General features: G+C 40.9%; 5 protein-coding genes across 7 annotated transcripts; 2 read left to right on the forward strand and 3 right to left on the reverse strand.

Moving 5' to 3' along the window:
• The first annotated feature begins 61 nt into the window (after nt 1-61).
• Nucleotides 62-2926, forward strand: LOC116213709 (beta-1,2-xylosyltransferase). Its single transcript, XM_031548742.1, has 3 exons — nt 62-805; nt 1224-1373; nt 1643-2926. The coding sequence occupies exons 1-3, from the start codon at nt 125-127 to the stop codon at nt 2363-2365; spliced, it is 1554 nt and encodes a 517-aa protein (XP_031404602.1). The 5' UTR covers nt 62-124; the 3' UTR covers nt 2366-2926.
• A 146-nt stretch (nt 2927-3072) lies between these two features.
• Nucleotides 3073-5198, reverse strand: LOC116213710 (40S ribosomal protein S8). Its single transcript, XM_031548744.1, has 5 exons — nt 5045-5198; nt 4859-4931; nt 3968-4298; nt 3704-3873; nt 3073-3398 (listed from the first exon to the last, which is right to left on the reverse strand). The coding sequence occupies exons 1-5, from the start codon at nt 5046-5048 to the stop codon at nt 3320-3322; spliced, it is 657 nt and encodes a 218-aa protein (XP_031404604.1). The 5' UTR covers nt 5049-5198; the 3' UTR covers nt 3073-3319.
• A 510-nt stretch (nt 5199-5708) lies between these two features.
• LOC116215633 (chloroplastic import inner membrane translocase subunit TIM22-2-like) lies at nt 5709-8453 on the reverse strand. Its single transcript, XM_031551418.1, has 5 exons — nt 8173-8453; nt 6776-6840; nt 6528-6600; nt 6399-6452; nt 5709-6183 (listed from the first exon to the last, which is right to left on the reverse strand). Exons 1-5 carry the CDS (start codon nt 8366-8368, stop codon nt 5930-5932), a joined length of 642 nt encoding a protein of 213 aa, XP_031407278.1. The 5' UTR covers nt 8369-8453; the 3' UTR covers nt 5709-5929.
• A 9201-nt stretch (nt 8454-17654) lies between these two features.
• On the forward strand, nt 17655-20176 carry LOC116215131. Of its 3 annotated transcripts, none has more exons than XM_031550722.1 (2): nt 17655-17890; nt 18572-20176. In XM_031550722.1, exon 2 carries the CDS (start codon nt 18599-18601, stop codon nt 19889-19891), a length of 1293 nt encoding a protein of 430 aa, XP_031406582.1. In that variant the 5' UTR covers nt 17655-17890; nt 18572-18598; the 3' UTR covers nt 19892-20176. The 3 variants fall into 3 exon arrangements, with proteins under 3 accessions (XP_031406582.1, XP_031406585.1, XP_031406583.1); XM_031550725.1 differs by having other exon boundaries at nt 17890-18016; XM_031550723.1 differs by lacking the exon at nt 17655-17890 and adding an exon at nt 18028-18326.
• Nucleotides 20177-20473: 297 nt separating this feature from the next.
• Nucleotides 20474-25182, reverse strand: LOC116215130 (protein TORNADO 1). Its single transcript, XM_031550721.1, has 3 exons — nt 23425-25182; nt 22099-23333; nt 20474-21942 (listed from the first exon to the last, which is right to left on the reverse strand). Exons 1-3 carry the CDS (start codon nt 25142-25144, stop codon nt 20572-20574), a joined length of 4326 nt encoding a protein of 1441 aa, XP_031406581.1. The 5' UTR covers nt 25145-25182; the 3' UTR covers nt 20474-20571.
• Between the last annotated feature and the right edge of the window lie 1276 nt (nt 25183-26458).

The raw sequence follows: 26458 nt of genomic DNA on the forward strand, positions 1-26458 counted from the left end.
GGCCTTCTCATTGTCGGAAAATTTCCTAAGAAGAAAACAGAAATATCTTTACGGGAGAAAACGATCAGAACTGAGGAAGACGCTGAGAGAGAGAGAGAGAGAGAGCGAGAGAGAGGCCATCGCCATGGCCATGAGTCGGACAAACTCCATTCTCGTGAAGCTCGTCCTCTTCCTCTTCGCCCTCAACTCCCTCTCCCTCTACCTCTACTTCCACCCCTTTACGGGGAACCGCCCCCCTTTGCCGGGAAACCAATTCCCCCTCACGGACAACCACTCGCTGCTGCTGTCGGAGGACCGCCGCAGCCTCTTCGACCTCAAGCCGTGGCCGATCCTGCCTTCCTACCTCCCCTGGACGGAGAACTCCAGCGTCCGACCGCGCTCCTGCGAGGCCTACTTCGGGAACGGCTTCACGCGCCGCCACGACCTCCTTCCACCCCGTGGCAGTGGCGGCGGATGGTTCAGGTGCTTCTTCAGCGAGACGCTGCGGAGCTCGGTGTGCGAGGGCGGGAGCCTGAGGATGGTCCCGGAGAGGATCAGGATGTCGAGGGGAGGGGAGAGTTTGGAGGACGTGATGGGCAGAGAGGAGGACGAGGAGTTGCCGGCGTTTGATGACGGAGCCTTCGAGATTGAAGGCGGCGGCGGTGGCCGACGCGAGTCTAGGTTGGGGTTTGAGAGGGGGAGGAAGCTCGTGGATGGCGATTTTTTGGATAATTATGTTCCAGCTGGGGGGATTTCCCGGCACACGATGCGCGATCTGATTGGGTCGATCCGTGTTGTCGGGACCGAAGGTTTCGTCTGTGATAAGGTGAGGGGTTTCCATCCGTTGACCGATTTTCCATTTGCCTGCTGAAAGATAGATTCTTGTATTGCAAGTTTGGCACCCAAGAAAGACAGTCTTTGAGCTCAGCACTTACACAGTAGCCTCTGCAAGTCTATTGCTATTTATAGAGATGTTTGAATGCACTGATGATTGAAGATCTCGTAAGTGAAACCTCGGAGCTTTGCAGCCGGTTTGATTCTTGAAATGTTTTATTAGATCATATGTGAAAACTCGTACCCCGTTAATTCGAGTAGTCTTCATAACGGTAACTCAATGGCATGAACATGGAAGGTTGCTCTTGGTAGATTTAGTTCATGTTTTGGTTTTACCATTTTCTCTCCTTTTTTCGATGGTTTTACTGTGTTACTTTCTTGTTTTCTTACGTGCAACAGTGTGATTACAGTGGGTTGAGGAACCAACACTTCTAGTCACCCGTTTCGAGTATGCAAATCTTTTTCACACGATCACTGATTGGTACAGTGGATACGTTTCTTCCAGAGTTGCTGGTTTGCCTTTTCGCCCCCGGGTGATCTTCATTGATGGCCATTGCACGGTATGTTAATGACCTCTAAAAGCTGCCTCTTTTCATGTATCGATCTAAATATGCTGTCAAGACTAATTTTTTCGGGGAAATGAATCGTGATTCACATAACTTGCATATATTGGATGAAAGTCATGTTTTCACAGACTAGGTTTCCTTGATCGGGCTGATCCTTGCAATTAGTTGGACCATGATTATATTCTTCAGCTGTTCCTGAATTTGCGTAGTTTCTGCTGTTTAATGCACATCTAATTCATGTTCCTTTCCATGGAATTTATCAGTCACCTATGGAGGAAACATGGGACGCATTATTTTCGGGCTTCTCATATGCTAAGAGCTTTAATGGATCGGTTTGCTTCCGACATGCTGTTTTATCTCCTCTGGGATATGAAACTGCCCTGTTTAAGGGACTTAGTGAGCATATAGATTGCAAGGGAGCATCTGCTCATGATCTGTGGAAGAATCCTGATGACCAAAAAACTGCCCGACTATCCGAGTTTGGAGAGATGGTTAGGGCAGCTTTCGGGTTCCCCGTAAACAGACATCGCCATGAAAAGTCTTCCTCTGGTCACAATGTGCTCTTTGTTAGGCGTGAAGATTATCTAGCGCATCCTCGCCACAGTGGGAAACCCGAGTCGAGGCTTACCAATGAGCAAGAAGTGTTTGATGCCATAAAGAGTTGGGTTTCCAATCATTTGGAATGCAAAATTAATCTTGTGAACGGATTGTTTGCACATATGTCCATGAGAGAGCAAGTCCAAGCCATCCAGGATGCTTCGGTAATTATTGGTGCTCATGGGGCAGGCCTCACTCACATAATATCCGCGATGCCTAAAACGGTAATCTTTGAGATTATTAGCAGCAAATATAGGCGCCCCCATTTTGCTCTGATTGCTCAATGGAGAGGCCTGGAGTATCATGCCATGAATCTTGCTGGATCTCATGCTAATCCACCCGAAGTTGTCGACCAGCTCGCTGATATAATGAAAAGCCTTGGGTGCTAGTGCTTTAACACCATTGATCGAGTCCGAAGCAACTCGTTGACAACACGAGAAGTCACTCCATTCTTGTTCACGGAAGTATTCTTTGCTGTTGCCACTTCTTGTTGAAATCAACGGACTGGGATTGATTGCGTAATGGAGCTCGACTTCTCAAGTTTCTCGGAGGGTACTTATTCTTTATTCAGATGAAGTGGCTTGGCACGAAGAAGTCAGCAGCTGGGAAATCGAAGGTCGCCGGCCTCTCTTAACAACAGAAAGGGACTTGGGTTTTGGAAGATGAGTAGGGGTGAATGGAGGGCTAACAAGAACCTCTTCATACCAATTTTTACTTCTGCACTGTTTACTTGTACAACAAGACATTGTTGCTTGAAATTTGTTTCAAGCAGTCCTCGATAGGAAGAGCCTGACTTGGACAGGGTTGATTCAAATTTATTCTTTCATGTTCATTTGTGCCTACTCGATAGGAAGAGCCTGACTAGTCATTCTTATTACAGGGTTGAACAAAATTTATCGTTTCAAAGTTTGTACCTGCCACTTCGTGCAGACAATGTTCATTTTAGCCAAGGAACCTGATTGCAGTTCATTTGAGCTGGCTGCAGCAATGCAGTTTCCCTCGAGTCGATCATGCAAAACCCCTTTGACCTTGTATCATCCTCCAACTCCACAGTTAACAAGGATGGAAACAATGAGATAAATTTTGAGATTGTACGAGGCAGGAATCGTCGGAATATAACTTAGATCAGGCGAGATTCGTCGAACTACAACTTAGATCACCACATAAAAACGTAACGCAAAATGTTATCCTAGCATAGAGAAACCAAATCGGAAACAAATACTCTAGTTTTTGTTCCACGGTATCATAACTAGATGTAGGAAAAAGCAAAACGGACTCATTTTCAAGGATTCTTGTCCAGAAGGATGGAAAGACAGAGATGAGAAATGCTAAATCCCAAAACTTTAAGCAGCCGCTCCCTTGCCCTTCTTCCTCTGGAGCTTCTTCATGTAGAACTCAAGCTCTTTGCCCTCCAAGATGTAACTGCAGCAGCACATCACCTCGATTATTATTCAAGTCAAAAGTGCAATAAGTAAAAAATCAAGTATTCCCATTCCTGCCCTTTGTAGGCAGGGCAGGAACAACACCGGTAGGAACAATCCAGTCCCATCACAGTGTAATCAAATTCAAGGAGATCCTCTCATCTTGTAAGAAGTAGATAAATATGCCAACCAACATTAGAGAATATCCTCAAACAGAAAGTGGCAAGTTTCGTGGCAATCTTCCCTACATATCCAGGACTTGAACCTCAATGAATATAGTGAACAGAGAACACGGGAGGGACTTACCCATCAGCACGACCACATTGCCCGGGTCGGGATGAGATGCATGCTAGCAGACGGCCACTGCCAAATTGCTCCTCGATATGGGGGTCCAGCTTGCGCTCCTTCTGGCGCTTCTCCAACTTCCTCTGCACGTGATTGCTCTTCTTCGCCTCCTCAGCAGGAGCCTCACCCTCCTATTGAACAAAAACAAAAAAATCACTTCAACAATAACAAAACAGAGTGACAGCAACTTTAGCAGGAAAGGGCTCGCATATAAAGATGCCTTACCTCTCCTTCTTTCTTGGTTGCTTGGGCCTTCTTCTTACGGCCAATGTCAACTCCATAATGAGTAAGATACCACTGCTTGAATGGGGCAGCATCAACCTGAACTATGGCACTCTTCACCAGGGTCTGAGTACGGACAAGCTCGTTGTTTGATGCATTGTACACCACATCGAGGATCCTCGTCTTGCGGGTCACAGCCTCACTTCCCCACGAGTAATTCCCAGTGTCAAGCCTCAAAGCACGCCACTTGACATTTCCACCACGAACCCTAATCCTCCTGACTGTTTTGTTGCTTGACAGCTTCGTGTTGGCAGGCTGCCTTCCAAGCTCGTACCTATATAAGGTGGCAAATTAATCAACCAGCAAAACAAGACATGGCTCAATTCAGATAAAATGACAATCTCCAGTATCAATGAGATGGTGATTCATCATAGAATGCCAATGGGACCAGGAATTCATTCGAGATCAATATAGACATAATAAAAGGGAGCCCCTTTGAACTGACTTTACGGGATCGCTCAGAGGGGCATTTCCGAGACTCTGTCTAGAATCTAAACAAAGCGAAAATGATTATATCCATCACAAACTTCTGCAAATCACCCACTTTCACAGAATATGAGATCTCATATCAAAACATTGGAAGCCACGATTTTAACAAGCTCCAATTTTTACCGATTCCAACAATAGGATAGGGACACCAATTGAAAGGGACAGGGGCCTCGCTAACACAGGCCGAGCTATTCGGCTAATCTGCGAATCTTAAACCGCTAACATACATCTAGCATACATTCAGAAATGGAGAATCATCCATCTCAATGAGCTTCAGATTGCAAACAAGATCACGCATGCAACCAACATTTAAAAGCATTTAGAAGAAAGAGATTCGGTTCTTACTTTCTCTTCTTCCTCCAGGCCTTCTTCTTGCCACCAGTGGCACGCCTCTTGTGCATCGAATCACGGGAGATACCTGCGAAGACATACGACCAATTCTCATCATAAGCGACGTCGATGAAACCCACCACATCGTCCCAACCACTGAAGTTCCATTGACAGAGGATTTCGGGGGTGGCAGTGGAGTACCCATTTTCGCAGGTAGGAAGCCCTAGGACGTCCCTGTGTTCTCACGCTCCCGGATGCCTGCGCAGCAGCTAGGGTTTCTGGAAGAGAGGCAACTGAACTCGGGCGAGCTTTGCTTTTACTCTAAACCCTAGCTCCCGAAATTACATAAAAGCCCTCGCTTCTTCGGTATGATAGCCCGGGAAGAAGGGTAAATCAACCCAAACAAATCCATAAGAGGCCGAAACGTTCATCTTTCGGCCCAATTTGGCCCATTAAGATCAATCAGCCTGGCCCATAATTCCACGGTTCCCACAATCCAGCATGACTGTTTGCTTTTGATAACGAGGGAGGGGAGGCTAGTCGAACTAATAGCGGACAGGGGAAATGTCGAAATGGAAAATAGCGGGCAATAAAAGTGAAATGATAATCGAACTTTCTCGTTGTCGAGCGCCAAGTCAAATGTCGTAGAAATTCGAATCCTATGTTGTCGAATGCAATTGTAGCATCCAATCAGAGCCTGGAGGTTAGATCCGGTGCCCCTTTTCATCAACGAGAAAAGTTTATGTTGAAACAATACAATTTTCTTTCGATATGAATAACTGTTCCTATATTCGGGATAGCAAATGGCGAGCAGCTACTTGAGATCGAATTAAATCAGAAACCATGAACCAGTTAAGTCTTTGCGTTTGCTACTGTCAAAAGTCACATATTCCGCATTGATATGATCCTCACATCCATAAATATTCACACACTGCCTAGCACACATCGAGAAATGGTACATGGTACAACCACTATAACTTTTCATGGGATAATAATGTTTGATCCGTCAATTTGACTACTAAAAAGTACAAAAGTTACAGCGACATTCTAAACGGGATAAAGCAACAACCAATTTGCGTGGAAATTTCACCACCGATAAGCAGAAAAGTTGCTGCCACTGGGTTTCGTTAATGACTTGCAGAAAGAAGAGAATGCGCCTTTCAACTCATCTGGAAGAGGAAGCTGAAGAGGTAAGACATTAGGGTGAGCTACAGCTTTGTCTAAATGCTTCCTCGTCGAGTATGGATATGCAAGAGCCGGCTGCTGCTTGTTCAGCCCTTCAATGATGAATGAGAATGCCCCGAATGTGAGGCAACTCTGTAGAAGTGCCTGCGGGGCACCTGAAACCAATCGTGTAAACCACAATCACGAGTAAGGGAGATTCAGACTGATTCGGCAAACGAGCAAGGCTGCTCGAATGTATACAACTTCTAACTTAACAGAAAAATAGTGCAGTAAGCTAAATGTCTTATTCTTTTTTCCTATCCATTGCACTTGCAGTGCTGAACAGCCATCGCCCTCTTGAATCCCATTCACTATTTTATGAATTAAGTACCTGGATAACTTAAGGCAAGACCAGTGCAACATCCTGCTACTCCTGCATTGAAGACTGCAAAAGCAAGAAATGTAAATAACAATTGCAGCGAGTAAGTAATTAACAAGTTATAGGGCATAGATGACTCACTATCATCTTTTCCTCGAAGCCTCTTCAGAAAGCAGACTACCAAACTATGGACTCCAGACAAAACTGCAAATGCCTGCCACGGCGAAACCAGGGGGAAAATGGAAAAATGAAATTAAAGGGAAAACGAAAGAAAAAGCATCTGTTGAGGAACTGTTGAAGAAAGACACAGGTATTTGGCCGACAAGGAAACAAACCAACAAAATAAGGGAAAAAATGATCTTAGCTTCTAAATAAGAACTTCCATCTACCTTAGCAGAAGACCCTGCCTCTGTAAAGGAACCTTTGAAACCTTTCTTCTTAACTAATCCAGCACCTGAACCACAACCACAGCAATGTCTCAAAAGAAATTCTACATCAATCATTTCCAGTTGACCCAAGCATAAACGCAATGGAGGGACACAGACAAAAGCCACTCATAGTTTGTATTCTTCCTATATCCAGGTGCATATCACATAGACATGCCAGTTCGGGATATCAGTGGTCAAGAATTAGAATATATATATTGATGTCAGGCAAAATGATACAGGAAAAAGCCCAAAATGAGACATTAAGGGAATAATCTTTGAACCGAGTACTCCATCTTTTATCTCCTTTGCCCTGCTTTTCTCTTCAAAGAGACCCCACATTCACAAGGTGAGCATTATGACATTGTCATTCTAAATTACTTTTGTCCAAGGAAGTTCACAGTGTTTTCTTTACTCAAGCAAAAACAATAGCTTTAGCACCAGAAAAAAACCCATATGCAAAGATACGTGAACAGTTCTTGTTGCATCAAGGACAGGAATATACGCCGAAGATCTTATTTTAATCCGAACCCAAAGCCCAAGAGAACAGAAGCAACAGTGATGTAATTTCAGAAATAACCATATTGCATGAACTTCATCACAGGATTGACTTGTATGAATATTTTGTTGTGTTTGGTTTTAGAGTTTAGTAGAGTTGAGCTTTAATTTTAATTGGTTTGTAATGATTGTGTTGTTGAATTATGAGAAAAATTGTGAAAAAGTAATGAATAGTTGAGAGAAAATAATGATTGTGTCGTTGAATTGTAAATGAATAGTTGAGATAAAGTAATGATCGTGCTATTTAATTGTGAAAAAAGTAATGAATAGTTGAGAGAATTTAGTATTAAAAATTGAATTGAATGGTTAAAAATATTGAAGAAAAAGAAAAAGTAATAATTGTGTCGTTGAATTGAAGATAAATGGAGTTAAGTGGTGTAAAATCGGACATCCGAGTATCATCATTTGCAAGCGTTATCATCACAAGAGCAGAAACATAATGACGCATTGAGTTCAATTAGATATAGAACAAGAAGCTTAATCAACAAATATGAGCACCGTAATCACGGACTTCATGCATTTTACGAAAACTGTTCTGGTGCAACTAAGAGGAAGCATCCTACACATTTGTAACTGTACAGTCAACTCTCCACGACACTTATCATTCGATATCCTCCCAAACAAGCTCATCGACCGAAACGAATTTCACCATCAACCAAATCGAGTTCCTAAATATGAAAGAGCAATGGCGCAATCGGCTTGTCATCCTCCATGTTCGCACAAGTGACACGTATAAGAGCCTGAATTCACTCATATACACCAGAAACATGTATCCAGATAAGGAGGGAGGGAGAGAGGGAGACCGTAGCCGAAGATGGAGCCCATGAAGGCGCCGGCAGCTGAGTCTCCAGCGAAGCGGAGAAAGCACACCACCGGACCACTCGACGAGGCGGCAGGGACCAATGAGCTCGAATCGGAGGCGTCGACGGAGCTAGGAGGATCCATTTCGAGGTCGGAGTCGGAGTCGGACCCCGTGCCGGGAGAAGTCGCCGACGCCATAGTCTTCCGCTTCAGCCACTCTCCTCCTCCGTCCCTATCGATTCTTTCTATCTACTTCCCACCCCAACAAGTTCCGTAAGCCGACAAAACAAAAAATCCTCTCGGCCGAAAAAGGTTCAGACGTAAATATCTCATCTGCTGGAAAACGACACCGTTGCAGTTCGATAAGAGTCTTCTTGGGCTTGTCTTGGGCCTGGGCCTGTTCTAAGCCCATCCGCGATTCCAATATAAAATCGGCCCATCTATGGTAGATGATTGTCTTCTCTTGCCTACAAGACAAGACATAACTTCAAGATATATTTAATGGGCGGCGTACATCCTTTGACAAACCAAACCAAACGTCTGAGTCTTCGAAGACGAAAAATTGGTATTCACACCTGAAGCCTTTCGGGTTTGTGGATTACGTTATTAGGCTCGAGCCGAGAATGGCAGCGAAGTTGAAAGTGGAATCCGCAACCGATACCAGGATTAGCTGCAAGCCGAATTGAATATCTTAAAATCTCAAACTTTAAACGACGAATATTAGGGTCCGGTCAAGTTTATGATAAATGTACTTCGTATCGGTATATGCTAGCTTGCTCGGTTAAATTGAGAGAATTAGATGGATTTTGTAACTCCTACATACATTAGAACTTGATACGTTAAGTGGGTCTTGTAGTATTATGAGCTTAACGAGGAGTATTGATTGGAATAGGCACGGTAAGCTCGGCTTATATGTAGCTTTCTTTGGTCTCATGAAATCATAACTCATAGCTCTTTTTTTGGCGAATGTAAATCAATTATTAGAGAATAAAAAAGCAGTTTATTTCAAAGTCTATTCAAATTTGTAAAATTCCATTGTAAATAGTAAATTTACGGTTGCATACAATTAAATGATGATACTTGATTTCCTCTCCAAATCAAAAAATGGAAAATGACAAGGCCCTCTCATTGGCCAAAATATTTAATGCCATTGGATTCTTCAATGGAGAAAAACCCAATGGATTGAATGGAAAAGTCAAGCAAATTGGCTAAAAGGAACCTTTTTCTTCCATCACGGGCAATGGCATCGCTTGAGCTTCTAGTAGCCCTGAAAGCCCACAATAGTCAAACCATGGCAGACCCAATCCACTATGCCATATTTATTTTGATCGCGAAACACTTCTAGACACCGAAATAATTCTCGAGTCGTATGACATAACATATCCTAATATTATCGAACTAGAAGATCCGTAAAATAAGATATACAGTCTGAAAGACTAACATAAAAATTGACACGAATTATATAAGTTGATTTCTAGATATTGATTATTCGGAACGATCGTGATTTTTGTTGTTATTGCATAAATGACATTTTGTACGAAAAAGAAATCAGGAATGTTCTGCTGAATAGTTTAATATGTGGGGAAAGTGGGATTAGGTGGTAAGTTCGTGAGGGTTAAAAAAGTCAAAGGGTCCATTAACAATTTATGCAATTTTTCATTAAACAAAGAATTGGAGACGTTGGCATCCCACGATTTTCTTTTTTAACATTTCTTTGATTTCTTTTTTCTTTTTATTTCAAGAAGAGTCAAGATTTGCTGACACTTCTTCTCGAATCCCACAGTGGGGAGATATAATACCTAAAAAATCAATTCATAAATCTGCTCATTTAGCCAAAATACAAAAAGGAAAAGGGAACAAAAAAATAAAGGCCGGTACGAGAGGATCATTTTGTCAAATCTTATCCTCTGTTGCAATAAATGAAATTTATTTTTCAAATTCGATTCAACGTACTGTAATGAATTGTGCTTTCCTATATCAAGGGCCGTTTGGATTTAAAATTAAAGTTACTTTAATTTTAATTTTGATTTTAATGATGGAAAAAGACAAATGAGATGTGATTATAAATTTGACTTGGGAAACGTGTGTTTTTGTTATGTAATGTGTTGAATTAAAGTTAAAGTTAAAATTTTTGAATTGAAAAATGTGTATTTTTATTGTATAGTGTGTTGAATTAAAGTTAAAATTAAAGTTAAAATCAATAGGTTGTGAATCCAAACGGGGCCACATTCCTCGATAAGTTCAAGCTCAGGACAAGATCTACATTAGGCGGGGAAGATACGTTTTAAAATCAATCAATCAATCGTGAATTCCTAATAAATTCTTCTAGTTTTATTTTTCCTTTTTCCAAGATACATTTAATTAGTGTATATCTCAAATGAGATTATTTGTATTTAGCAAGTAGCAAACATCAGCGTGCCCCTCGGTAGGGCTCGTGTTATAGCTTAACGTGAGTTCTAGACTCATAGCTAAGGCAATCATTAGATGATCCAAAATAGAATTATAAAGTTTGAATAAATAATAATTATCAGAAATTAATGATAACATTAAGAAAATAGTTGTAGTTACTAGTTACTAAATCATATGCCTAGATCAAGCAAAAAAAGGGGTGGTGGTGGGGAAGGGAAGATCGTAAGCAAATAATTTTCATCTACTCTGATTTTCATTTATTTTTATCAATACTTTTTCTACAAAATGGAGGTTAAGATTATGAACAATACGAAAACCTAGAACATAATAGAAATTCATCAATAGGAGCACTTGATCCTATTATCTTTACTTTTTCATAAGTTAAACTCTGGGATCGTGCGAATCGTTTAGTAATGAGAATTCTCATTTATGAATTCGTGATAATTTGAATTTAGAGCTTCTCTTTCGGTAGCATCGGATTTAGAGCTTTACGAATTGAAATATTGGACCAACCCTATTGAACTACATCACTATCACCTTATCTATTTTCTTGTTTTTTTCTTTAACAAAGTCGAAAGTATCATTCATCTCGAAAAAGAGAAAAAAAAGGGCCCGACATGTCACCTCCTCCAAAGTCTACTTTGGACAAATCATATCTCTCAAAGGTCGAGCAAAAATATCAATCCAATAGTGATCCAATTCCTATCAAGTTGGTGGTCATCTTTTTTATTGAAAAAATTATTGGGCCACCACTGATTGCTCCACTAATTAACTTTTACTATTTTGGCTATGAAAATACTAACTTTAGTTTGAATAATTTGGGACATGACCTCGGGATGGTTATATCATTGGACCCACAAAAAAAGAAAAAAATTAATTCCCCGAAGCTATAATTTTACTATGGTCCTTAACATCAGATCACCATATTAAAAGTGTTTTACCAAGAGGAAAGAAAATCTTAACCGGTCATATTTCACTAAAATATTTCTCATTTTCGATTATAATGGAGGCTCATGGATCAAGTATAACAAAATAAAATTTCTAAATAACTAATAAAAAGAGTTTGGATAGTTTCACCAGTTATCGAATCTGAAATTTCTTAGTTATCAGACGGTGATATACATTACCGTGCTACATTCTCTTTTATTATTTTAAAAAAAATCTCCTTTTACCACTCTTAGAATGTGCAGTTTCTAGTCTTTTTTCATTTACAAGGAGGAGAAGGAAGTAAATTAGGGTTTCATTTTCTATTTGAAATTACCCATTTTTCAAGCAAGAAATCCCCCCCGGCGGGAAAGAATATGGTTCTGTAAAAGGTCATTAAGTGATTAGATTTGCATGGCAAATAGACCAAGCAAATTGGTAGCCGTTTTTGTCTTTATTGTAGCAATATATTAATGGTCAAAGAGATCGTGTCCTTAGGTCTCCTTAAATAATTTTAGCAACCTATATTGCCTAATAATTGACTCCACACATTAATATGTTTGTTTTCTTTTGTCTTCTTAAAAGGGAATTATTGGTGGGAATAAAACAGGAAAAAATAACAATTATTCCATCGACAATAATCGAAATTAGAACTTATTAATAGTTATGTAACGAAGTAGATGATTTTGAAGGGTTTTTGAAATGGTAATGTTGACGGAATTTTCTGTCCCTTTTGTTTTTCCCATTTGTTCTATTATTAATTTTTCATTTAGGGTAAAATCGAATCCAAATTCTACTGTACAGATTTTAAATTTTCTCACACAATATAACACCAATTTGAGCCCTTAAATACCTCTCAATCTAATTTAGACCATTCATCTTTATAAGTTTTAAAATTTCAAAAATAATAATAAAAAATCACGACATGATTCCTTTATTATATAAAATGTAATATTCACCCATGATTCTTTTCTTCAACGCTCGTCTACATCACAAATTTGGGCTGATAACGTGGATTCATGTTATTGTGCTATGTGTAATATTGAACCAAACCGGTTAAGCAAATCGGGTTACAAGAATCTCAATTATACAACTCAATCAAACGATTTCAATTGAATCATCGAATAGGCTTAGAAAATAAAACCGGTTAGAGCTACCATCTCAACGAACATCCATCCCGGTCGCACTGCCGCTAGGGTAAGGTGGTGCACAACAACCTCTGGCCGCCGAATGGAACGTCAACTGGCGTCTTTGAGGTTCCATCACCGCCAACTGATGACTGAGCTCAGATCTCTCAACATTAAGGATACAGTAATGATGGTAGTGACTTAGATCGCTTAGGATCATCTAGATTACCAATCTTTCTCCTAAAATGGTTGTTAATGACTCTTTCTCCTTGTTTTATATGGATGGTTTCAGGCAAAGAGATATATCTTCTGTGGATAAATATGAAGAATGGGTCCTTACTGAGATGGCATAGAGGTATTGCACTGAGATGAACTTCAATTCATACATTTGGTACATATTTTCATTTTCCCAGCAAGAAAGTATCTCCACTGGTTTTTATTGTGATACTATTTTTTAGTGAGTACAATCTAGAGTAGACTACTACTGTCGCCATCCACTTATTCATTAGCCACCGTTATTGCTCTTGACATATTTTTACCACCAATTAGCCCCAAACGTTGGCATTCCGTTTACCATTTATACCCTTCCATAACTGAACAGTGAGGGAAAAGGTAACGCCGTCCATGAATTTTCCGTCATGGAAGTTAACGGAATGGTATAAATGGTAGACGGAATACCAACGTTTGGGGCTAATTGTTGCAAAAATATGTTGAGGGTAAAAATGGTGACTAATGAATAAGGGTGGCGACAGTGATATTCTACTCTACAATCTATTTGCTAGATTTATGAGTTGAAACATGAAAATAGATTTTCTTTTTCTTCTTCTTTTTTTTTTGGTCTTTTTGATTAGCTCAATCACTGTTTGGCCATTCATTCTGATATATAACTTTTTTTACATCTATGAATCGGCTCACAAACATATATCCCTTTGCTTGATTTTATAACTTATTTTTAACTCTACTCCACTCAACTCTATTTATCTTAAATTCAATAATACAATTATTACTTGTTTTTCAATTTTTTAAATCATTTTTCAATTCAATTTTTAATACATAAATCTCTCGATTATTCGTTACTTTTCTCACAATTTAACAACACAATCATTACTTTCTCTCAACTATTTATTACTTTTTCACACTTTTTCTCATAATTCAATTAATTTATATATATTCAAAGTTAAAATAGAGTTGAGTTTTAACTCAGCTCAAATGTCAAACAAAACATAGTTTTATATTAATTTGGGAGTCCTATGTAATCATGCATATTTAAAGCTGATTTGTCGACTAAAAAATACATTGCCATGCACTCGTTTTAGATAATAGTTAAACCCAATTTGTGAACCGTATCGGTTAGAGGTACAGTTTAATTAATGCAGGCGGTTCGATAGGTGATTTATGGTTGATGACGTGGCACTTCCTTATTGGTTCATACGCAAGGGCTAATTTGTAACACTTGTGAAGGTTTGTGAGAAGAAAATAAAAAAGTAAATAATAAAAATCATACAAATAAATTATGTACAGTGAACAGTCCATATTAAATGAGAGAAATTTAACTGCTCATATTGGATCTGTACGGTATGAAAAATCTAAAAACCCTACGGAAGAAACTCCTTGGAGTAGAATTACATCCATAAATGATATAGCAAAAAAAAAATGACGCCAAAAGTGCAGAACAAAATAACTAATAACCACACTCAGAAAAAATAGAAGGAACTGGCGAATTTAAGCAACTATTTAATGTTCTCTTTTCCATTAAAACCTTGCTTAAGACAAGTGCAACATTTATTGGTCTATAAATATTAATTCTCATTACTTTTAGTTTATTCGAATATCAACTTTCGCCTTAAGTCTGGAAGCAATGAGGAAGAGTAAATTGAATTTAAAGATCTCAGATGATCCTTAAATATACACACACATACATATATATGTACCGTCTTTCCTGCACTCCGTACAATATCATTCGTTGTCAACTTGACTTATGTAGATCCGTATGTATAATTAAAAATTGTGTTACTTATGAAAATATACCAAAGACACATTGGAGAGAGCAGAGAGGAAATGAGAATGAAATTGGAGAGAAATTGGGAGAGAAATTATGAAGTAGTGGGTAGTTTATCAGCAGTTATTAATTTATTAAAATTACAAGATTGGTTTTCATCTACTGACTCTCAGAATTTTAAAGTATATGAGATGTAAACGTTTTTGAAAAATGGTAGTGAAACGAAAGTTTTCGAAATTTTAGAAATTGAAATTGAGATGTAATGCTAGAATTTTATAATATTAGAGATGCATATTTAAGCTATATAAGTTCTTAGTTATAACTTTATATATATAAAAAAAAGCCATATACCTGTGCAAATCCTATGATTTTTTGATAAGTTAGTGAAACTTCTATCATACATACACCTAAAATGCATGTATAGTATATACAAATATTTATTTGAAAAAGCTCAACCTAAAAACTTATAATTGAAGTAAATTATGTAAAATGTGAATGAATTACTTTACTTTGAAAGATATAAGTAATTTACTTGAATACATCGTACATGCATTTTCAACCATATATATCATAGACCAATTTATGTACTTGTTATAATCTCCTCAAATTCCCTCCATAATTTTATGACTCCATAAAGAAGACATCAAATCATGCTAAATAGAATCACCACATGGGAAGCATTAGCCTCGTCGTACGAGGAGTCGCCCATCCACAGACCAAAACAGTAGTTTTTGCCTTTTGGAATGGAAAGAATCCCCTTCCTTTATTTTTTTGGAATAAACCGTATCCGTACATCTTATCTTATGTAGCAATCTTATATCTTATCTTTTATATATATATATATATATATATAACTCTTGTTTACAGGGGATGCTGGTGGCGAGTGGGGTGGGATTTCCCACCATCAGCCACCCTCCCTCTTTTGTTTTTGTTTTTTTTTAATTAATTTTTAATATTTCTTTGAAAGTTAATTTGATTCAAATCACTTGATATTCGAAAGTTCATAGAATTCGGTTAATCTAGGTTAAAATTCGACTAATCTAGGTTTAAGCGAGTTCAACCTAATAAGGAATAAATCTTCTTGATCGTTAATTTTTTTTAATCACAAGACTCGCACCCGATATTGTACTTGAGGATAACAATGGTCGACTCATTTAAAATCAACTCACGCTAATAAAAGGCCTATTTCAACTCCTCGCCAATTTAAATAGTCTTTTTTTAATTGGCATTTTTTTGTGTGTAACACTTGATATTCAAAAATTTCACCATCATCCCTTTATTCTTTTTAAAAGTTTTAATAATATTTTTAAATTTCCTTTGTATTTCAATATAAAAGTTTAATTTTTTGGTGCCCATCACTTCATATTCAAAAGTTCAATACGTCCGATTGATTTAGTTTTGTGCGAGATTAACGCACTAAGGGATAATGCTCTCATGATTATGAGTTTTCTCAAATCACAAGACTTGAATCCGAGGTCAACCCACTGAGAGATAAAACTTCTCCGATCGTAATTTTCTCCAATTACAAGACTTACGCTCGAGGGTTTACTTAAGAATAATAAGTGACCACTCACCTAAAATCGACCCACATTAATAAAAAGCCTATTTGAATTCTATCACCAAATAAAATAGTGCCTTTTAGTTTGTGAAATTAGAAAAATCCTTAGTTTTATGATAAAATGCATTATTAGACTAACATATTGACTAAGACTAATTTTTTCTTTAGTATTGTTGAAAAAATTAAAACGGATCCGTGACAACACAATGTTATCAAAATCGATTTTGTACCGTTTTGAAACGATAAATGGTTCTTTTTCATATATAAAAAATATTACATATTGATCATGCTTAATAATGATTAATTAGATATTTAGCACTTATTTTTTTATAACGAGAAACAAAAAGTACATAAATCAATCTTTTTATTTTGTAAATTTTATGTTTCAAAATAATAAAAATAAGGGACCCGCAACGAAGTGGGAGTCCTTTTGCTAGTATTAAATGAACTAAACTCTGGTCGTAGGAGGCCACATGTCATGTCTATAATGTTTAGGCTTTCTTCCTAAGGTTTAAACTTTTGATTATTAAAAATTGTCAAGTAAATAAAATAGTAAGAAATTTAGGAATTAACATAAAATTTAAGTGGATATACAAATTTTTTTTAAAGGCTTTCTTTTTAAGTTTTAAGCTTTTGATTATTACAAATTGTCAAGTGAGCAAAATATTAAGAAATTTTAGAGTTAACATAAATTTAAGTGGATATATACACAAGAAAGTTTTTTTTTTTTTCCATATATGATAAATTTAAGAACTACAACACGAGGATTTCAATCCTTAGTATAAGTTCCTCGGACTGGGACCGAATCGATCATTCTTCAAGTAACCTGGATAGCGAAGTCGAGGACAGGGCCGGTTATCCTCTGAACAAGCAATCATATTGATCCCAACCTGCCATCTATGCGTAGCTAGCCACATAAATCAACCGATAAAGCTACTTCACACTTCCGGTTTTATGTAACGAATGTCGGTGACATATTTTAAGAAACTCCATCTCTCCATCTTAAATCCCCGTCTTCATATCAAATTATTTCAAGAGAGAAAATGTAAACACGGGAAACCCGCGATTCGTCTGGCTCTCCGAAAGACAACTTGCTTTGCACCTCGACCGACTCACATGCACTTTACGAGCGCCCAATAATTTATTTTCGGTAAAATCACTTGATGTCGGGACGACACTAATCCTCGTCTGGGTTTGGGTATCGAGGCTGCTCCGTTCACTTCACGGGGGTGCTCATTTTCCATTAGGTGGGCCACCGAGTATTACAATACGATCCGCACTCATCTCGCTCCTCATTCGTCCCCGTCGCCGTCTCCCAAGCCCACTCCCACCCCCCGGGCGCGTGGGACTCCATCCGTACCCCCGATTTTCCGAAAAAGTATCCGAAAAAGGGGAAATTAGGAGACTAATTAAAATTAACTAATAATCAAACCTCCCCTGCTATTTATACTGCTCTCCCATCATCAATACAAACACATCCGACGGAATCTTCCCCCCGACACTCCCACCCCCACTACACGCGCCCCCCTGAATTCTCCATCCATCCATTCAGCAGAGCAGAGGCAGCAGCAGAGGAGCAGAGCAGCCGGACACTGTGCAATACTTTCGCTGTTTCTTCCCCAGCAGGGGCACCTCGTCCTCGGTTCTTGAATTGAGTTTCGGACGGATCTTGAATTTGCGGCCACTTGCTCGAAGTTCAAGAGGCAAGAACGAACACCCAGAACGAGAAAGGACCGAAATTTTTCATTCCCGTGATTTGTTGTTTTGTGGGTGTTGGAGTTCCTTATTGCTTCTCCCGGAGAGAATTGGCTTTAATCGAGGCAAATCGGGTTTGCTGCTCTTTTTGTTTGATTTTCCCATGGATTCCGGCGATTTTTGTTTTTTAATTGTCGGCAAAGTTCGTTGCTTTATTGGAAACAGTTCATTTCTGACAGGGAGCTGTAAGCTGATGATGGGTCTTGGCTTATTTTAATCGTGGTAGGGTCTTGGGCTTGATGGGTGGGGGGTTGGCTCAATTATTGGGGGGGTGTTTGGGTTCTCTTGTCTCGAGAAGATTCGGTCTTGAGGTTTCTGGGGTTTGCTTGCTTCTGTCAATTGGTCTCCGACGTTTATGTTCTGTTGAATGAATTCCAGTTCAAGGTTGGATTTTTGTTGTGTTCTCGGGGTCATTCTTTTTAGGGTTTAATTGATTCTGATTGAACAGAGGTCTTTTGGCTTTTGATCAGAATACACTCTTTGCTTGTTCTTCTTTGGTTGATTAAATTTCTCAATTTCTTGTTCTGAGGACATGAAGAGCAATTACCTTATGCGAATGAAGAAGGGGTATTGAGCTTCGATAGGCTGCTGCTATTTTGAAGTGTCTGAGAGATCTTGTGGTTTTGCAGGTTTAATCGAATTCTCGAGCTGACTCCATGGATTCTCCTCAGTCCGTAGTCTCGTCGTTCAAGAGCTCTGTTGTCCCAGAGGTCCAGAAGCAGCCTTCCGACTTCTTCGCCCGGAACTCGGCCCAGCTTACCGAGGAGATCGAGTTCAATGGGAGTGGCATGGAAGGTGCCAATGGAGGCTCGGACAGCTTCATTGGGTCTCTCGAGGTTTACATCCACCAAGCTCGTGACATCCACAACATCTGCATATACCACAAGCAGGATGTGTATGCTAAGCTCTGCTTAACTAGCGATCCCGAGAACACGGTCTCGACCAAAATCATCAATGGTGGAGGGCGGAACCCTGTCTTTAATGACAACCTTCAGCTCAATGTCCGGAAGGTGGACTGTTCCCTCAAGTGCGAGGTATGGATGTTGAGTCGGGTGAAGAACTATCTTGAGGACCAGTTGCTTGGATTCGCTCTGGTTCCGCTGTCTGAGGTCATTATGAAAAATGGCAAGTTAGAGAAGGAGTTCTCCCTCTCTTCGACCGATCTCTTTCACTCACCTGCGGGGTTTGTTCAGCTTTCACTTTCGTACCATGGAGCTTCTCCTGAAGTGATGGAAATAACGCCATTGCCCTCTACTGATGTGACTACTCAAGAATCTGAGGCAACTGAGCCGACCCCGAGTGAGTTTGACAAGATTGAGTTCCCAGATCCGAAGATTGTGAATGAGAATGAGATGATGGTCTCGGAGTACTTTGGGATCCCGTGTGAGAGTTTGGAGTCCGAGACCTCTGAGAGTTTGGTCACTTCTGATGCTGAGAATCAGGTCCACTCGGAGGAAAACTCTGCAAAGGGAGCCTTCAAATCAATACAACCGCCTGAGCTTGATTCTCCCCCGAGCAGTGTTTCGACCAATGGGGTTTCCTCTCCCTCTGTTCCTGCAAGCTCTCAGTCCTCGGAAACGCCAGCTGCAGCAGTGAAGTCTCCGACTCCAAGTGAGGAGCATGAGTCTAAGTCTTCGAATGTGGCCCAGAAGGATCACACTGGGGATAGTGAATCCTCAGTTGGGATCTCAAGCAGTCCAATTGCGAAGCCTGTTATCACTGTAAATCTCGAGCCTGAGAAGAACGCAGTTCAGCAACAGGACATAGTGGACATGTACATGAAGAGCATGCAGCAGTTCACCGAGTCTTTGGCGAAGATGAAGCTACCTATGGATATAGAGAGTGAGAAGGACAGCCCAGGAAAGAGCTCAAGCTCTGAAGAGAAGCTGCAGCAGGCCTCAAAGAATAATGGGTCCCGCGTGTTTTACGGGAGCAGGGCCTTCTTCTGATCCTTTATCTGATCTATCTATGTACTGTCCTGAGACGGAAGACTGAAGACTGAAGAGAAGACACACAGGTGACTGAATTAGAGTGAATGTAAGACTAATGCTAGTAGTAGTAGTCTGTCTGTAATAACTTGTTATGTTGGGTGTGGGAGTTTTTGGATCCTTTGTATGTGGAGGATGTTTAAACGCGACCGAGATCATGACATGTTGATGTATCTGTTATGATTTACGAGCCGTGAATGTTGTCTACTTGTATAAGAACCATTCTCTTTTCGACTTTTCATTCCATCCAATCTGCTTTCACCTTCCAATTCGCCGAATGGCAGACTCCTCCTTCCAGTGACCTTTATACAGCTGATTCGCTTAATTATAGTCCAATAATGTGTTAAGACCCATGATCTTAGTGATCCTTTTGGAAAATTGGCCCTACATTCACATGTTTATGTCATGAGATCCACAATGATTAAGGTAGTGGGACACGGCATCCATATAATTATGCTTGTCCTGTTTTGTTTTCAGACGCAAAATTAACAACGGATGGTTTCATACGGAATCTAAGCTCTTCTTCTATATGGGGCGTTTTTGTTAGATTATTCGAATAATTGAAACCGTTTATTGAGTAGAATGAGAAATTTATACAGCCCTGTAGACTTGCCAGACAGCCCAATGGAATGGAGAGTTGTTCAAATGGGGACTTCCATGATTTCATATGCTCTAATGCTCATATGCCTCCTACAGATCCAAGCAAGTTGCCCATCATCCCTGTACCTCACCCTATAGAGCCCGAACTTCTCTGCGATATCTTTCCCACTCGAGCACCCTCGTTCCCTCAAGAAATCCACAATCCACTGCTGGGCTGCCCTTTGATCACTCCGAACATCCCTTGATCGGTCCCCACTTCTGACGGCAGCAGCCCCCACAGCCCCTGCAGCCACTGCTCCAGCTGCGCCCATCATAAGGGACGAGTCGGCCAAATGGGCCACTTCCCTGCTCAGGTCAGGGATCATCTCCCCCATTCCTGCTGCCAAGTGTGCCCCGATCTTCAAAGCAAAGGTTAACAGCTTCATGAACTTAGTCATGTACGGGGCCAGTGACTTCACTGCCCTGTTATCGACCTGCATCATCTCGCATCCCATCTGATCTTCAACTACGTGCATTTCCCTTCGATATTCGCACAGCATGTGGAGTCTGATTGCTTTCATGCCCGAGATAATATTAGTCACAAGCCTCCTTGAGTAATTCTCTGTTCGAACAAAGTAGAACATGCTTGGCACTTTCCTCTCCTCGACTTGCAGATTGTAGTTGACAAGATAGTTGACCTTTCGATGAAGCTCGATGAGGAGGCAATGTTCATAGTATCTGAGCCCTTGGATCTCCTGCTTGAGGTCTCGGATCTCCTGTTCGATGATCTTCAACCTTTGTAGGACTGCCTCCACACCCTTAGCAATTCCATTGAAAGTGGGCTCAACTCTCCCATCTGCCTCCTCAGTGACGACGTTTTCAGGACCTTCGGTGTTGTTATCGGATGGGACTTGAAGCTCCGCAGCTAAGTTATACAGGTCATGGTACCTTCGGTGGAGAACTTCTCGGAAGTCATCGTCAGATAAGAGGTCCCGAGCAAAGTCGAACCCTGCTTGTAGAATCACTCTTCCTGAGTCCATAACCGGGCTCCACGTATGCTGGTAATCATACATCCCATCTGCAGGGACCGAGAGGAGAGCCTGCTTGAGAAGCGGCACGGGGACAAACTGGGTCTTTCGGTACCTAGGAGGGGTCAAATTCTGGACGCACTCAGGCCTTATGATGTTCTCAGTCAATGACACACCGTGGCAGAGGCTATGGATCGCCGGGATCACCAGCTGTTGGATCGGCCGGAGGGTCTCGGTCAGGTTCTTGGTGGAGCATGCCAGGACGTCGATATAGTACCCTAACTGTCCCCCGAGTTCGACCCTTATGTGGACCCCATTTATGTTTATCAAGACGAGGTACTTCTCTAGGCTGTAGGTTGCTCCATGCTGGTTCTTCAGGGCCATGATTCTGTTGTGGAGATGAACCTGAGTTTGAAAAAGATAGGGATACTTTATGAGAAATTGAAAACATCGAATAATTGACAGGATGAATGGTTACGCATTGTCGAAAGAACAATCTTCTGAATGCCATTAAGCTGATGGGACGATGCAAACAATAATGAATAATACTTCTGGTCTTACCTGTAACCGAGGGAAGAAGCCTGGTGTGAGAAACATGTGGCTCGAATCATCACACTCGAGATGTCGACCCGTGTAGAGACACTCAGGGCTGCTCAGCTGCCACCTTTGCATCCTTCCTCGACCTTCCTCAAGAAGTGCTGGGATGAGAAGCGGAGAGTTTGGGTCTGACGGGTCTTGCTCATACCCCAGCTCAAGTTTCAGCATCATCCTCACGAGATCGCCTGCCTCCAAGTTCTCGAACACCTTCGAGTTGCCCATCCCAGGAATGATCTGTCCCTGCAGACTTCCCTTCAGGATCTTCTCCAACTCCTTCCGGCCTATGAATCCATTGGTATGCTTTCTGACATCTAACCTCACAAGTTGCCCGAGAACTTCGGTGCAGAACCACTCACAGTCTAGGATCAGGAATCCCAAGTCATCGAAGTAGATCACTTCCCCAATGTGGTGAAGGCACGAAGCTACTGCCCGCCTCCTTGTCTCCACCTTCTCCCTGTTATCATGCCTCCGTATCCTCAAGGTGGGGACTTTAATTTGGCACAGCTCATCGAACTCTCTCCACCTCATTGCAGGCTTATTATCATTTTCCGCTCTCCAGTCAGATAGAATTTGGATCAGGTCGTTGCAGAGCTGATAGACTCGGGGGACTCTTTGGAGAATTGTTCTGCTTGTCTTTCGAATATGGTGAGCAAGCTTACTCACTGATGCGGAAGATCTTGCATCGACAGTGAAAACTGTCGGATAGAACTCCACGAATCCTTGGAACTTGTCCCTCACCCTCTGAATCGAACTTACAATTTGCTGCAAGTTCTGGGATGATTGTTCGATTTTGTCATGATTGGTAAGGACTATGGTAACGCTGGGAAGAATGCACTGTTGGGCAGCTCTTTTGGAGTTTGAAACTATGAATCTAAGCCAATATTGGATGTCTTCCTCTATTTCCAATGGCATTTTCTGCTCCCTATTGTTTGGTTTTTGGAACAAACTCGAGATAATGAGGAAAAATGATGCACTACCATGACCCGGGAACATGAGATCGTGGAGAGAATAGAACTCGTGCTGACCTGCAAGGTTCCATATCGAGATCTTTGTTTCCTCATCTTTGAAGGTCCTTATCTTCATCCCAACTGGCCGTACTGCTTGCTCGACTGGGTTAACTAACGTTCTCACTTGATCTATGTACGGAAGCTTTGGAGAAGAAAAACTCTGCGATATCGAGTGGCAAAGAGTTGTCTTACCTGCCAACAGAAAAGGTGGAGACTTACTCATTCATCGGTTTTTTTATCAGCGTGTGACATTGTATGCTAATTAAAACTTCTGAGAAATTACCTGCATATTCCTGGCCACAGAAGAAGACTCGACAGCTCTTAGGCATCACGAGTGGCATGTCCTTGAGCATATCCACTTCAGGTTCAGCTGTCTCGTTCTGCCCCAGTCTCTGATAAACACTGCTCGCCTTCCCTGAGACTTGTAGAGGAGTTCCTGTGAGGTCGATGTTCTCGATCCAAGGATTCACTTGGAGTGTTTCCATTATTGCCTGCAACACTACATCTCCTTTCACGTATTTGCAGCCCTTTAATGATAAGTACCTAAGGGATGCATTTCTCTCCAAGCTCTTGAATATCTTCAGAAAGTCATCTGGCCTCAAGCTGTCATCGTCGTAAATGCCTAAATGGGTGATGCTCTCATTTGTAGTCAGCATCTGCACTATCGCTGATAACCCGTCTCTTCCTATCTTTGTCCTTCCACCTCCGAAAGTTACCGACTTTAAGGTCACATTGGCTTGAATTTGGAGAGCAGAGAATCTGCTCAAGGGACATAGTAGATGTTCGACCGCAACCCCACCGAACCAGTTCCCATCGAGGTACAATCTCTCTACTCTCTGGTTCTTGAATAGCCCAGCTGCAACATAAACAACCCCTTTATCCTTGAGGCATGTTTTTGACAAGTTCACCTCTCGGAGGGTCTGGTTCTGTTCGAGAACCCATCGGAACTCCTTAGCCCACCGCGATTTGAGACGCACTCCCGTGAGGTCGAGAGACTTAACAGTAGTATTCATCCCCAGGGCGCAGGCAACCCTGCAAGTCCCCGAGACATTGAGGCGGTATATCCTCAGAGTGCTGTTCTCTGGCACGAACTCCACCACCTTGGAGCTCTTCTCTCCATTCTCCCCGCTCCAAATGTGAACTTCCATAGCCCGGTTCCTGCCCAGAACTGCAGATATAAGCGGCGTTGCTGTCAATGAGCTCGAGTCAAAAATTGTCAGTACCCTCAGCGTGGAGTTCACTTCGATCATCTTTGCCAGTTCCTCAGCTCCTCTAGACCCGATCGAGTCATCCCATATCTGCAGCTCTTCCACGTTATCATTGACCTTAAGAGCCGAAGCGACCAGGCCAGCTCCGGTGGAGCCGATCCCCGATTCTGAGAACACGACATCTTTGATCCCTTTGTTCCTCGTGATGAGAATCTCGCATAACTGCGACAAGCACTCCCCCTTAAAGCGGTTCTTCCGGAACACGACCCGTCTAATGCTCCCATTCTCCTCGAGCAAAGCCCCGAGTCTCCTCACCTGCTGTGGTTCCCACTCGATGAGGTGGAACTCTGTATTCCTCAGGGACGTCCGGGCTTTCCCGGACCCTCCAAGCGCGGTCAGGAGCTGCAAGAAGTAGGGAACATCATTCTTGGCTATGTTCACGTTCAGGGAGTTCTCGGTTTCCCGGAAACATCCCGAGCCAGCCTGATTGAGGAAGAAGGAGATGCTGTGCAGGTCGAGGCTCCCGGACTCGACCGCTCGCACGGCAAACTCGAGATCGCCGAGCCTGCTTTGATCGGATGATGCCATTGCAGAACAACCTATCCTTCTCAGGAGGAACCCATTGCACTTTGGTACAACACAAGTTTCTGCCTTTTGCTTGTTTCGTTTGTCAAATTGGAACGGACCCCATAAGATGTCTTTCTGTCTGAGGTTTGTGAAATCTGCCCTGGGTAGGAAACAGTGCACTGCTGCTCCTCTTTTTTTTTTTTTTTTTTCCGATAATAACGGAGGCATGTAAATTCAGTACAAGAAAAGAAAAGAAAATTAAATAAAGGGACACATAAGTCCCACTCGTAACGATTGAATACAAAACCTCATGGTTTCGAGTGACGTCTTGTGCTACTATACTAAAACCGCTTCTTCCTTTCTTGTGCTTTATTCTCAACTTCTTTGCCAAGTTGTGCATATGTTTGGTCCAGGGAATCGATTCTGCCTCTCTTGCTGGAAATACTTAGGGGCGTTTTGATAATAGTGTGTAGTTTAATTTCACCACCATTCTAAATATTAATGTATATATTTAAGTATGATTGTAATGATGGTAAGAAAAAAATATTTGTGAAAATTTATTATTAAATGGGAGAAAAAAGAAAATGCAATGATTATATGATTGAGTTGATGAAAAATATTTTATCGTGAGTAACGGAATTTATTATTAAAAAATTAATTATAATAATGATTATAAAAAATATATATGCGAATTTATTATTTAATATGAGAAAAAAGTAAAATACTAATGTGACTAAATTTAAGGAAAATGAAGCGTACTAGAGTAGTAATGGAAGTTAACTCCATCACTAAACGGTTATTTACATAGTTTGCCGCCGTTCGGACTCCGGTTAAGTCTTGTAGGTCCTGATTTATCTTAACTGAACAGGGAACAGGTTTTCATACATAAAGTTGAGATTGTCCTCGATCTATTAGCATACTACACTCGGGATCATTTTCCGCTGTAGTAGAAAATAAAGGGTTAAAAAAATATGAAAATCTTCATATTCCTTTTTCAGTTATAAAATGAGTTCATAACTTTAGTATAATAAGACATGAAATATTAAATCTACATTCCTTAATTAACAGATGAAAATGTACATCATTGCATTTGATGATTTTTAATTTTTTTTTTTTTTTTGTCCTTCCCCATTACCATACCCCAAAGTCTAGAGATAAAGAGAATCCAACGAAGCCGACCAAAAAGACCATTAATACCTGTCAGTGTCTGACAAGTAAACCTTACTTTCGGAGGAAAAGAAGTTGTTATATATATATATATATTCGGTAGAATGTTTTATATTTATTTTTTTATGCTATCCGATTGTTAATGGCACAAGTATCTTCTATACTCGTAAGCCATATAAACCTAGTTTGACATCAAGAGTGAATATCTTCCTGGGGCAGGATCCTATGAAACCAGGGCTCCTCGGTTTCTCTCGCTATGCATTCAACTCATGTATCGGAAAGCGTTGAACACGGTTACCCACGGGTAAGCATCATCGAGTTGAGTAGCCGAGCAGGTGAACTGTTCCGCAAAGGAATTCTAGTGATTGATTGTAT

Source organism: Punica granatum, chromosome 7, assembly GCF_007655135.1.
Source record: "Punica granatum isolate Tunisia-2019 chromosome 7, ASM765513v2, whole genome shotgun sequence".
NCBI lineage: Eukaryota > Viridiplantae > Streptophyta > Magnoliopsida > Myrtales > Lythraceae > Punica > Punica granatum.